Here is a 12,595-nt window from a genome sequence, read left to right as displayed (position 1 = left end):
ATAGGAGAGACTCTGTATTTTTTCCGAAGGCACTCCCATGATATTTTGGTTTTGCGTTCCTTTTTTTTTTTTACAAATATCTCTCTGGATCGATATTGGCAGATGATATGCCGCAGCCACAATATCTCCCCCCTCTTCGTGGGATCGTGCAGAATCAGAAACTTCATAGATGACGTGCATTTATTTCATCCGTGCCTCGTGCACGCTTCCCGGTGTCATCCGTCTTCGAAGAGTAACCGAAGGCACAGCGAACGAGGAAAAGCTCCGACACGGAGATTAGCCGGGGGGGAAGACTGGTTCGCGTTACCCTCTCCATGCTTTCATTATTCCTTGTTTTTATTATTATTAGTTAAGTTGATTTAAATTATACTTCCATTTCTTCCTTGTCCTTCTTACTCTGTTGCAATCTAGGTTTTTTCGCACGTGTAGTCACCGTGTTTCAGGAACCCGGGACTATATCCTTTGCACGAACTCGAGATGATGGATCTTGTAGTAACTACATATCTCTTCTAATGGTAGCTTCGATTTCAAATCATGACCGGTTTCCAAAATTACTTTCTCTTTTTCACAGATACCTCTTTGTAACCTCTGGGGATATGCAAACGAGGGAATCAGCATCGAGTCCAGCAGTCCCTTGCGACGAACAAGACTTTTCCCCCGCAACGGATGCAACTCCTCGTTGATCGCAATATAGCAGCATGCAGACTGTTAATGCAGACGCAAGTACGCTGGTCGTTTTTTACAAATTGCCTACCCATTGCATCCTGGCCTGGGCTTTCCGGCCTGGCGTGTCGCACGGCATTGCCAACGAGTCTTTCTTACCCTCGGGCCGGCGGGCAGGTACATATCCCTTTCTCCATGAAAAGAAACGAACGATTCAATTTATTCCTGGGGGAGTTCAGTGATCCTCGAGATGTCGAGTTTACTCTCCAAATGCTCCCCAGATTTGTGCCCCGTAATAGCCGCGCGGTAGTGACATGCTTTGTTTACTTGAATGTCAACTTGGAAGTACTTTCGCAAGTCCAGATTCTTATATATTGAACTTGCTATTCTAGGCTCCGGATACACACATCGATGTGGGGAACTAGCTATGGCCTCCAGCCACTTTTTCTCACTTAGCGATCCGAGGTATATCGGTTGGCCTCGAAGACTACTCTCCCTCCTTTTGTTCATGCAATGCACCTATACCTTTACTACATATATCTCCTACCCGTCTGTCTCGGATAGCAGACTCGACATCAAAAATATCTTCTCTTCCCTCCCTCGATGATCGACGCTCAGTCCTCGACCCTTCCCCAACAATCTTACGGAGTCTGTTTGTCTTTCGGATAGAATCACTTCTATCTCGCCAGCGACAGTGTACAACCGCGTATCTTCCTGTAACGTAACCCGTGCTACCGTTTGCCTTCTACTCAAATCTTTTATTTTATTTTTTCATTACTTTAATCTTATTACTATCTTTTATGTCTTATTTCATTCTACCAGAAGAAGTACAGTCCATATACTCCTATCCACTCAGAACCCTCTCATCTGCGCAACCCTCCCCGGCCCGCGACACGGTTTGAGGTACATGTAATCCGGGGTTGGATCTCTCTGGGGTGGTTAATGGGCAGGGAGAGGCAAGAGGTGGCCGAATAAGAGATACCTTGTACTACCTATTTCAAACCAAGCCCCAGTGCCCAGTGAACCGCAAACCCCAAGGATCAGTACCGTACTTCCGTCTCTCTTGGTCTAAGTATCTTGGGAAATGGAGTATCTGAAAACACACACGAGCCACCTGGAGGTCCTCGCCCCCACACATACCCTCTCGGCTCCGTCTCAGCACCCCGATCCTCTACTTCCCGGTGTACACATGCGCGCATGCGAAGAGTAAAAAGATAAAACAAGAACCGGATAGTCTGCTGGTCATCGACTGACCTCGACCATTTTAATTTCATGGGTTCTGTGTCAGTCAAGTCTTTGCTTGCCCACCTGGATGGATTACGGATTGCCTGCGTCCGTCTGCGATTGTTTCTTTCCCTCGTTCGTTCGCTCTCGGTCCTGCTTCGTCCCGGCGTGCTAAAGCGCATCTGATTGCATCGGCTCTGTCGACAGCAACAGTCCCCTTACCCCTCGTGCAAGAACGCAGAAAAGAGGTTAGTGGCCGTTGGATCTCTCTTTCGTCCGTGCCTTCAAAAGAGAGATATAAAGCCGGGCTTTCCTGCCCGTTGGCTTTGCCTGGCACAATTGTCTTTCGTGGATTCTTCATACTCGGAGTTTATTGACTCGAGTACCTTTTCCCATATATTTGTTGAGACTTGTCTTTAATTTCTTTTAATTTGTGTTCTGCATCGCAGCAGTCTTATATCACCACCACTTATCTATTACCCATCTATATATACTCAGTTATTCCTCACAAGACCATGGCACCCGTCGGTCCACGCGTGTCCAAGGAAGAATTCATGCACGCCTTGGGGCTGAATCCACACGACCCCCAGCATGAACAGTACTATCGCGCTATGCGAGTAAGACGGCCCTTTCCCCTTGCCCTAACCACCAAGCCTTTCCTTTCCACACCCCAATCCAACCAACCAACAACAATTATATATCTATGGATAAATCTATGAATACATCCATTGCTATATAACTAACACAAACCAGGACGAAGCAATCATGGTCTACAACATCCTAAACCAAGACACCTCGCACCTCCTCGACAGCATCCACACCGACCCCAGCACCCGCCCCCCGTTCTTCTGGCACCACATCCGCCCGGACCACCAGCGCTGGGCTGTCCTGGAGATCTGGCGCAATGCCGGCCCGCTGACCCGCCCGCTGTTTGACCGCGGCGGCACGAATGGCGAGTACGGGCCGAACTGGGTTTCCGGGTGGTTGCTCTACAGTGTGTTTCGGTCGCGGGATGTGCGCAATAATCGGAATCGAAGGAAGGGGGAGAATGGGGGTGTTACTGACGGTATGTTCTTTTTCTTTTTCTTTTTCTTTTTCTTTTTCTTTTCTTTCTTCCTCTTTCTACTGCTCTGGTTTGTTGCTTGGATCAAGAATTGATTCTCTATAGACAGACGAACAAAGCAGGTCGAGGAGACGGCGCCGCCGAAGAAGGGTTACTATGACCCGGTGCGAAATGGGACGCTCTAGATGACACATCTGCTATGTTGTATTTCCTTTCTTTTTTTTTTTTTTGATGTGGAGTTTGTCTATTGCATTTTGTTTCCTGTATCCCTTTTTGTTTCCAATGTAAGATGATCATCGCCGAGGTATGACACGCCCAAAATGTAATGCAAATCTGAATCTCAGCCAGCCCTGTGCCTACATAAGTCATGCAGCAGACATGGTAGAATATCCAACCAGACCATTAATCGTCATCATGGCCATCTTTATCTTCCCCGCGCTGGCCCTTGCCATTCTTCTGACGACGCTCCGACCTGAGCACTTTGGTCACCCGGTCATCCTGCTCGTCGGCACGCTCGTCCCACTCGGCGTCGTATTCAGCGGCAATGCTCTTGATCTCGCGGCGCAGCAGGTTCCCCTCGTCAATGAGTGACTCCCACATGTGAAGATCGACGTGATGGAGCTGGTAGAGCTTCTTTTGGCGTGCGCTGATAGTAAAGTCCAGCGCGGACCGGTATGAGATCTCACGATTGTGGTACAGGAACCACAAGTAACCGCCCATCAGCGTCGACAAACTGACTAGGTACGTCACCGGCTCCATGGTATCCCAACCGAGGTCCGTCTCGAATGTGAGTTTGTAGACTGTGAACCACCACGTGGACAGAATGCCGAAACCGCCAATAGCCACACGTTGCGCGCCGCGGTGGGCGAGAGAATCGCAGGTTTGTTTGACCTCGGCGATGCGCTGAATTCGGCGCGAAAGCTTGCGCAGCCGCATCCGCAGGAAATACGTGCGCTCATTGAACGACGGCACCGCCACACGGATATGTCCGAGTCCAGACGGCGCGCCCTCGATCGTCACAATGAACTCGCGCGTGCGAGCTGCGTCGCGGATGAAATCGCCCACCTCCGTGGCCTGGGACCACCGCACGAATCGATCAGCATTTGCGTCACTGGAATCCACATCTGGGTCGGCCCGCCGCGGGTAGCTGTATGTCTCGACGTCTTCTTCTCGCGACCGTCGCCGCCTTTCCCACCGGGGACCCGTGGTTCTCGCTAGCTGGCCCGCTGAGGTGGGGCTCTTTATCGCCTTCCAGCTCATGGTCATCTTCAATTCGCTTTTTGGGCTTGATTGCATTGTCCTCATGTTGCAGCGCGATAAATGACACTGCTGGTGGCCGAAGCCTCTCCCTTTCTCCTTCGATGGGCGGCAATTCTGACTGGATCAACCGCTCCAGATATGAGAGTGGCTGCTGCGGGTGAACCAGTATGGCAATAGGCTCGATGCCTGTGGGGTTGGTCAGTGTACTGCACAGTTATGCAAACTGGTTAAGGGTTCTTACCCTTATCTTGGCCTTGATTGCTGACAATGGTCAAGGGGATAATCAATTTAAAGAGCCGGGAAGGCGTCGTCAACATCTTCCCTGTTTGAAGTTAGACGTTGTGTTCTCTGCGCACTAGATAGTCTCATACCTTGTGTTATCCCTTCTGACCATTGATCTGTCTGGGTCCCCGACTGAGACCGCCGCCTACCCTCCTCAAGCACCTGGCGCTGAGGCTGAGTATCGTGCTCATCCTCCCTGACCTCGAAACTCTCCAGTAGCTCTTCTGTCTTCTCCTTGTTACTGGTAGATGGTCGATTGGCCTTTGTAAAGCTCCGTGTCTGTTTCCACCCACACCACTGTCGGGGACCAGCAACTTGCTGGCGAGAGCCCGGTTCAATTGCGGAATTCGTAATTGGAGGTGACCACTGCCCCTTGCGATTGATGAAGGAATTTGAGCTGCACCGAGGAGAACCACGGAAGCTTGATCCCATAGATCCCACTTGTCGTGATAGCGTGCATGACCTCAATCTATCCAACGCCCGATGAGATCCCATTGGCACGAAGGGGGCAGAATGGCACGTCGAAAGGCGCATCATGTTATTTTCCAGTCGGAATTCGCTTTCTGAACATCGAAGAGCAGAGGTATCGTCCAGAGGAAGGAAACCAAAAGGCAGGGGGTTCAACACATGACGCAACGGCGAGTCTGGATTATTGTGGAGTGGACTGGGGATAACGTGTCTGAACTAAGAATAGACTGTCCATGTCTAGCAAGCTTGGGGCGTTTGATGACAGTCGTAATTCGTTAAAATCCAAGAGCGGTCATTGCAGTCTTCAATTTCCCTGCTTGACAGATCGGTCTGACGTCACTGAGGCGCAGCGATCTAGTGATCGGGCAGAATGGAGGCGGTGAAGAAGCAAAGAAGCGAAGCCACACGCGCCACAGAAACATAGCGACTGCGCCACTCGATAAACAAACGGGCAGTTGTCGGTGACTTCATCTCTTTTCACCTTAATCCGAACAGGACCTATAACAGATATTGAATTGTTCTTTTGCATCACTTTCTCCTGAGGATTTTGAACACCTGCCAGCTTCATCGTCCAGTGTGTACGAGGATGGGCGATGCCGCGCGCCCAAGTAACGACGAATTCAGCCGTGTCCTTCAGGAGAGCCTCAATACATAGTCCTCTTATCTCAATACCGGCAGTGATAATTACATACTTTCCCAACAAGCTATAGATCTGAAACCTCTCGTCAGTTACACCCCGCCTTTTCTCGGTGACAGTGTTGCTTCCTTTGAGGAGCCGACCTCGTTCGTTTGTGAGGAGAAAGGGCAAACCCAAATATTTGAACAAATGTCTGAACAAATGTCATTACCAAGAGTACATTCACGCTTATGAAGTGGTACATGGCGGTAGGTCTCGGAAATTACGCCCTTGTTTTTGTGACAGATTTTGACCATTAGGGGCTGATTAGATCTACACTCTAACAACATTCTCTTCGAATCTCAGGGCTTTGACAAATTGACTGTCGATGAGCTTTATCAAAAGGAAAATGGACCAGAGGTGCCTCGATATTGTGTGCCACCTGCCTTAATTTGTAAATCAAGTGAGGACGTGACATCTCCTCGACTGATCATCTCCGAATTTGGCGAAGCGTTCATGCGCAACGAAGAACCAGAGGACCTCCATACACCAATTCTCCTTATCCCACCATAATTGGTCTTTCATGAGTCCCTAGGACAATTCGTCGACGTATGGACTTTGAGCTGTACCCTTTACGAGGTTCTCGGCGAGAGCCCCTTGTTCGAGGGCTTCATGCCCGACAAAGACCACGTCGTCGCAGAGATGATCAGTACACTAGGACACCCACCTACACGTTGGTGGAACCGATGGCTCAAAAGATCGGACTTTTTTCTGGAAGACGGGTCATGGAAAAAGGACACGCATCGCAGCCATGCACCGTATTTTCGGCCACTTGCAGAGCGGTTGCGCATAATGGGCAGAGGAAAGGATCCCGAGACCTGCGAGTTGGTCGACTTGAAATGGCTTCTTTGGAGGGTTTGTTGAAGGACATACTAGCTTATGAACCTTCGAAACGCATCACTGCAAGCGCGGCTGTTGCGTCAGACTGGATGAGAGAATGGGGCCCGAAATAAGGGCGTGAATCTGAGGTGTGGTATATATTACATACCTCTCACTCATGAATAGACTTAAATGACTTATGGAAATACTGTACACTGTAGTCTTCCAATTGCTTCTAGCTTATTTATATAGAAAAGAGAAAATCTACTTGCTTAGAACAGCAAATATCCCAGGTCTACATACTTTTATTTATTTATTATTTTTACTGTTTGTATTCTCAACGTCTTGAGATAGTTCCTGGACATCACGTTCCATAGTAGACACAAACCCTGAAACATGGTACTAACAGTTGTTAGCGTGGCTCAGTTAAATTGAATAAATATTCTCGGTTGTCACTTGAACTTTGGGGGGCAACGTCTTATCAGTCATTTTGGACTGTCTAGCGGCGTGAAAATAGCTAGACCAGCTACTATACAGTAAAAACAAGAATACGGAGGTTCACACCGCCTGTTTACTCCAGCGTCTCTCCTCCCGAAATAAATAAAACCTGCATATAAGGAGTGTTCTTTTCTCCCATCGGAAATTTGCCCACCAATTGACAAGGAGCGGCAAAAATGCAAACAAAAATGTGCCCTGACGATATGGCCTGGGAGCAAGCCGAGGAAACATCGGATAACTGGCTGGCTCAATTCCTTGAACTCGATATTTTGAGACCAATTGCAGACTTCATCCTTAGTCATAACAGAGGCAATGGTACCGAGTTCGCTATACTCGGAAAAGGCTCTTACAATATCTCCCTGCGTTTAAAATACCGAAGCAGTGCTACTGTGATCCGGCTATCGCAGCCCGGTGCCACCCTTTTCCCTGAGGAAAAAGTCGCGAATGAGGTTGCTATCATGCGATTTCTCTTGGATCAGACGTCGATACCTGTTCCTTTCATTCTTCACTCGGGGACGAAAAAGGACAGCCCCCTCGAGCTTAGCCCATTCATTATGATGGATTATATCGAGTATGAAACGAAAATGTACGATGCTCTCAATACGCCGGGATGTCCGAAAGAGCAACGCGGGGTTCTGAATCCCACTATCGACGAAAACAGGCTTGAAATGCTTTATCAGCAGCTCGCAGATATTCTGCTTCAACTCTATACCCCCTCTCTGCCTCGCATCGGATCTCTCAACCAGGTAGATGACTTTACCTGGGAAGTCACACGTCGGCCTTTGTCAATGAATATGAACGAACTTGTCCGACTAGGAGGTTTGTCTCGGTCAAGACTACCTGATTTATATACTACATTCGACACGTCTTCATCATATCTTGAAATGCTTGCGAGTCTTCATATGGAGCATTTGGTCCACCAAAGAAACGACTCTGTGGAATCAGCAGATGACTGCCGGCGAAAACTCGTGGCGCGGTATCTTTTTCGCAAGCTTGCCAGGGATAAGCGACTCACAAACCCCTTATTCGAGAAAGGCCCTTTCAAACTCTGGTGTGATGATCTACGGCCGGCCAATGTGCTGCTCAATAAGAATGAGCAAATTACCGGCGTCGTAGATTGGGAGTTTACATACGCCGCACCCGTTGAATTTTCCCACGCGCCGCCTTGGTGGCTTCTTATTGAAAAACCTGAGCTTTGGTCAAAGGGCCTCGAGGACTGGACAAGGGTGTTCGATTATCGTCTGAAAACCTTCCTCAAGGCGATGAAGGGTTGCGAGGACTCAGTCATCCAGAATGGTCGGTTAGAGAAGACCAGCGACTCTCTGGTCATATGCACGAGAGTTGGAAGAATGGGGGTTTCTGGGTCATGTATGCGGCAACGCACAGCTTTGCCTTTGATGCAATCTACTGGCAAAAGATTGACCCGCGCTTTTTTGGATCCACTAAAAATCCCGAGGAAGCATGGAGAGAGAGACTTCATTTACTGGATGAGAAGGAAAGGAGTGAGATGGAAATACTAGTGGCTCAGAAACTGAAAGAGATGAACACTAGAGTTTTGTCATGGGATCCGGATGACTATACCTTGGCTTTTCGTCAACAGCTGAAGGGTCGAGAGCAAAAGGCAAATGAAGAGAATGCGAAGGTCGAGAATGATGAGTTAAAGTGATCCATGAGACCGAGGCCGTCTCTGGCGGAGCATCATCAGATGTGACTTAGTCCTTCTCTACATGACGCCTATTGAGAAATTGATTGTTTAGAATGACATGTATTTGTGAAAATCAAAAGTAGAGAAGGGTTGGGGAAAAGAATAAATAGAAGGAATTATATGTAAAGCTCCCGGCGCATCAAGGCACACAGGTTTGACACCACCTGCCTCCTCCCAGACGAAGAATCCAGGTCAAACCAAGGAGTGGTGTTCACATATAAATATGACCTAGGAGAAGGTGATTCAAAATCCAAAAGATATTCTTCACTGATCTCAAAGTGTAGGAAGCACATATAGTGCTGCGTAGCATTAATCACGATGACTCTATATACCATTGTCAGTATACGTATGACCTTTATTAGAAAAGGGTGAGATTTTAGATATAGCAAATGTGTCTAGTACCCATTTGGCCGCAATTCATCGAATGGATCGGCAATGCTGGCAACCAGAGCTTCGCAAGTCATCTGGGCAAGACAGCCATCCGAAATGATCGGCTGCCCATTCTTCAGGCACTGAAAATGTCTTTTACCCTCAAGGATCGCCAGATGATTTTTGAAAAGTGCAAAACGGCCGTTTGATTGCTTCCGTAAACAAAGGCCTCCGTCGTCGATGGCTACTAGCTTTCGATTAAGTATAGGGGTGTATCCGGCAAGTCTCACTTTAGCATCTCGGAATTCGACAACGGTCGGCAAGTCCACCGAGTCCTGAGGGGCACCAAAGTACAGGATATGTCGAATGACGCACGATGCCAGACGTAACGTTTCATCTTCCGGCGAGGCCAAGAGCCTATGTGACTCGGGGTCGACATAGCCGATAGAAGATATCCCCGGAGAACTTGTATCCTGGGGACTGCTTGAGCCAACTTGAATCGTGCGGGAATCCATGAAGCTTTCTTGAAGAGTGCTTCGCCGGGGCCGCTTTGCTCTTTCTTCCCTTTCATCCACTTCATCATCAGAGCCGGCTTTTAGTTCTTTTCCGCGACGCTCCTGTCCACCTTTAAACATTGCCAACGCCGCCCAGATCTGTCCAAGAGACATCCCATGGCCAGAGCTTCGTACAAGTCGATGCTCACTTTGAGCCATATACATCGGGCCGGGTGGCCCGTTCACGAAGTTGATAATTTCCGCTGAAGACTTCAAATCCGAAGGCTGTGTATAGTCTGACAAGATCGGAAGAATAGGGCGCTGCGTCTGTCGTCGGATCACACGACATGCAAATAGATGATCTCTCCCCCATTCGCTCGCGGCGACCAGTTCAAGATCAGAAAAAAGTTTCCCATTATCGTGTTGAAAGTATGCCTGGAAGGTTGATTCGTTGATTATACTGTTGAAATATGAGTCAGCCATAGTGTATAGGTACCTGTAGAGAATACGTGAGGGTGATGAGGACCCGAAGGCGGGGGGATGAGTGGGGCCCATAGTTACTACAGGCACCCAAGACGCTAATAGCTGAGCCACATGCCACTTGAAGAGTCTCTTTTTCCATGCCGACTGCTCGAGTAGCGCATGAGGTGGAGGATCGGGAACATTTCTGAACTCATAGTGGAGAGTAGACATGGACAGACCCGTCCCATGGGTCAAAGATCTTGACCCATGACCCAAACCCACGACCCATGGGTCGGGTCAATAAAATCCTGACCCGCCCATGGGTTGACCCGTGGGTTAACGGGTCAACCCATTTTTGACCCATTTTAGCATAAATTTCTTAATTAGGATAGATAATTTGCTTACCTTTTTTAATAATACACTATTGTTAAATACTGTTTTTGTTCTAATATAACTTATAATTCTAACTCTTTATAAAAAGAATATTATATAGTAATAATATATTTAGAATATATAATATATTAATTTAATAATTTAATACTTTAAGGTAAGAATTATATTTTATAATAGGTAGATATAGGCGAAAGAAGATATTAGTTAACTATTTCTTATACTAAACCTGAAAATATATATTTAAAGTCTATAGTAGTACTTCTACTTTTTATATAAATAAACTATATATATTAGAAATAATAAAATAGATATAAATCTAATATCTAATATTTCTTTATTAATATATAAGTATATTATAGTCTTATTTATATAAAAGAATTATTTTAAATATTTTTTCTGAATTTATATAAAATAATAATATTGGCTGGTTAGGTTGAAATTTTTTGGGGATAAAAAGAAAAATCTTAGGGTATTGCTCTTATCTAATTATTTGGGTCAACGGATTAGCCTATAGGTTAACCCGTTAACCTATTTCTTACTATCTAATAAACTTTATATATATTAGTAGAGCCTATTTGTTACGAACTGCTAACTGGTCACGGTGAGTAACGTCCGCAAAGGTGATACTTCTCTAGGAGTACTGCAGGCCTCAAGCGTATCCGCAACCGTACCAATGCCTCGGGGGCCTTCTATGGGCTCGGGTCTCTAGGGTGCTTGCAAGGTGTGCCAGTTAGAGCGCCGGTCAAGTCAGTCACTTAGGGATCGAGGATCACTAAGTAAGCTCCCAAGACCGTTGGAGGGTTGTCGCTATGTTCGAACTGTGAAGTACCAAAGGGTGGTTCCAAGTAACAATGATGGGATTGATCACGAAGAACTAAATACATGTGGTAAAGACTGTCCTTATATATCCCTTGCCCAGTATTCCACGCCCTCGTTTGTGGTATACTGCATGCAGGCATGTAGTAGTCCCATTGATATACCATCCGATATACCATTCCTTGGCGATGGATCGTGGTATATTGTCACGTGACTTATACCCTTGTTGTCCTGCATCATCACCGCGGGGTTGGTTGGCTCTGGTTTCCTCTCGTACCCCTGTTGGCGCGAGTGAGGTGGCTTGGTTCGTAACACTATTCTGATTGGTTATAAAATTCAGCACTAGGATAGTGCTGAATTCTACCTATTAATAAGAAATAAGTATTAGACCTATATATTCCCCTAAATCTACGATGATTTACCTTAGATTATTTTTCTATATCTCGAGTCTCTCGCTATAAAAGGATTATATAGTCCCTCTTTTACTAGATATAATAAAATATATATCTTTTTATAGTAATCTTTCTATCTCTATTAAAATCGGGGTTTTAATCTATCTACGCGATTACTTAAAACCCTGGTTTTAATCTATCTACGCGTTTATTTATAGCCCCGGTTCTAATATACCTACGTAAAAAGGTTGGCTGATTAGGTTGAAATTTTTTGGGGATAAAAAGAAAAATCTTAGGGTATTACTCTTACTTAATTATTTAGGTTAACAGATTAGCCTATAGGTTGATCTATTAATCTATTTCTTACTATCTAATAAGCTTTATATATATTAGTAGAGTATCTTCTGATTAGTTATAAAATTTAGTACTAGAATAGTACCGAATCTTACTTACTAATAAAAAATAAGTATTAGACTTATATATTCCCCTAAATCTACAATGATTTATCTTAGATTATTTTTCTATATCTCGAGTCCTTTATTTTAATATACTATTACTATATCTCTTCTATATCTTAATTATCTATCTTGTACCTTCCCTCTCTTATTAAGAGTAAGGGGTTTAAATCATCTATTTTCTATTCTGATCAACTTCTCGATACCTTTTTAGAACCACTAGAAAGCCAGTAAACTAAGAAAAGCCTCCCTCCTATTATATTACTAATACTAAAACGATCCGATAATCGGAAAAAGATCTAGGTGATTTTTAATAGTATAAATAAAACAGAGTTTTTAAACTAGTAGCTTAATACCTAAATTAGTGGTTTTTATAATACTATAAAGAAGATAAACTAAGAGGGTCCACGATAGACTAATATATAGTTATATTTTAATTAAATTATATATTTAGTAATAGGAGAGCTAAAGCTCCTATATAAGCGATATAGTAAGGTTATAGACTATCTAGTCTATACTAAGAATAGGATAATAGGTCTCTAACATTACTAGAATC

The 12,595-nt window shown here is 45.5% G+C and overlaps 4 protein-coding genes across 4 annotated transcripts; 2 read left to right on the top strand and 2 right to left on the bottom strand.

The window, feature by feature from the left end:
- Positions 1-2,402: 2,402 nt before the first annotated feature.
- NUU61_002631 (uncharacterized protein) lies at positions 2,403-3,135 on the top strand (the record flags this gene model as incomplete). The annotated part of the gene is made up of 3 exons (XM_056653213.1): positions 2,403-2,504; positions 2,641-2,953; positions 3,056-3,135. The coding sequence occupies 3 exons, from the start codon at positions 2,403-2,405 to the stop codon at positions 3,133-3,135; spliced, it is 495 nt and encodes a 164-aa protein (XP_056514280.1).
- Positions 3,136-3,352: 217 nt separating this feature from the next.
- NUU61_002630 (uncharacterized protein) lies at positions 3,353-4,924 on the bottom strand (the record flags this gene model as incomplete). Its single annotated transcript, XM_056653212.1, has 4 exons — positions 3,353-4,097; positions 4,153-4,396; positions 4,452-4,532; positions 4,582-4,924. The coding sequence occupies 4 exons, from the start codon at positions 4,922-4,924 to the stop codon at positions 3,353-3,355; spliced, it is 1,413 nt and encodes a 470-aa protein (XP_056514279.1).
- A 2,205-nt stretch (positions 4,925-7,129) lies between these two features.
- NUU61_002629 (phosphotransferase family protein) lies at positions 7,130-8,619 on the top strand (the record flags this gene model as incomplete). The annotated part of the gene is made up of 2 exons (XM_056653211.1): positions 7,130-8,253; positions 8,340-8,619. The coding sequence occupies 2 exons, from the start codon at positions 7,130-7,132 to the stop codon at positions 8,617-8,619; spliced, it is 1,404 nt and encodes a 467-aa protein (XP_056514278.1).
- A 434-nt stretch (positions 8,620-9,053) lies between these two features.
- Positions 9,054-10,004, bottom strand: NUU61_002628 (uncharacterized protein; the record flags this gene model as incomplete). The annotated part of the gene is made up of 1 exon (XM_056653210.1): positions 9,054-10,004. The coding sequence occupies one exon, from the start codon at positions 10,002-10,004 to the stop codon at positions 9,054-9,056; it is 951 nt and encodes a 316-aa protein (XP_056514277.1).
- Between the last annotated feature and the right edge of the window lie 2,591 nt (positions 10,005-12,595).

This window comes from Penicillium alfredii (genome assembly GCF_028826965.1).
Source record: "Penicillium alfredii strain IBT 34128 chromosome Unknown utg000004l_segment0_segment0, whole genome shotgun sequence".
Classification (NCBI taxonomy): Eukaryota; Fungi; Ascomycota; class Eurotiomycetes; order Eurotiales; family Aspergillaceae; genus Penicillium; species Penicillium alfredii.
The sequence above is the reverse complement of the archived record's forward strand: the minus strand, read 5'-3'. Positions and strand labels throughout refer to the sequence as shown.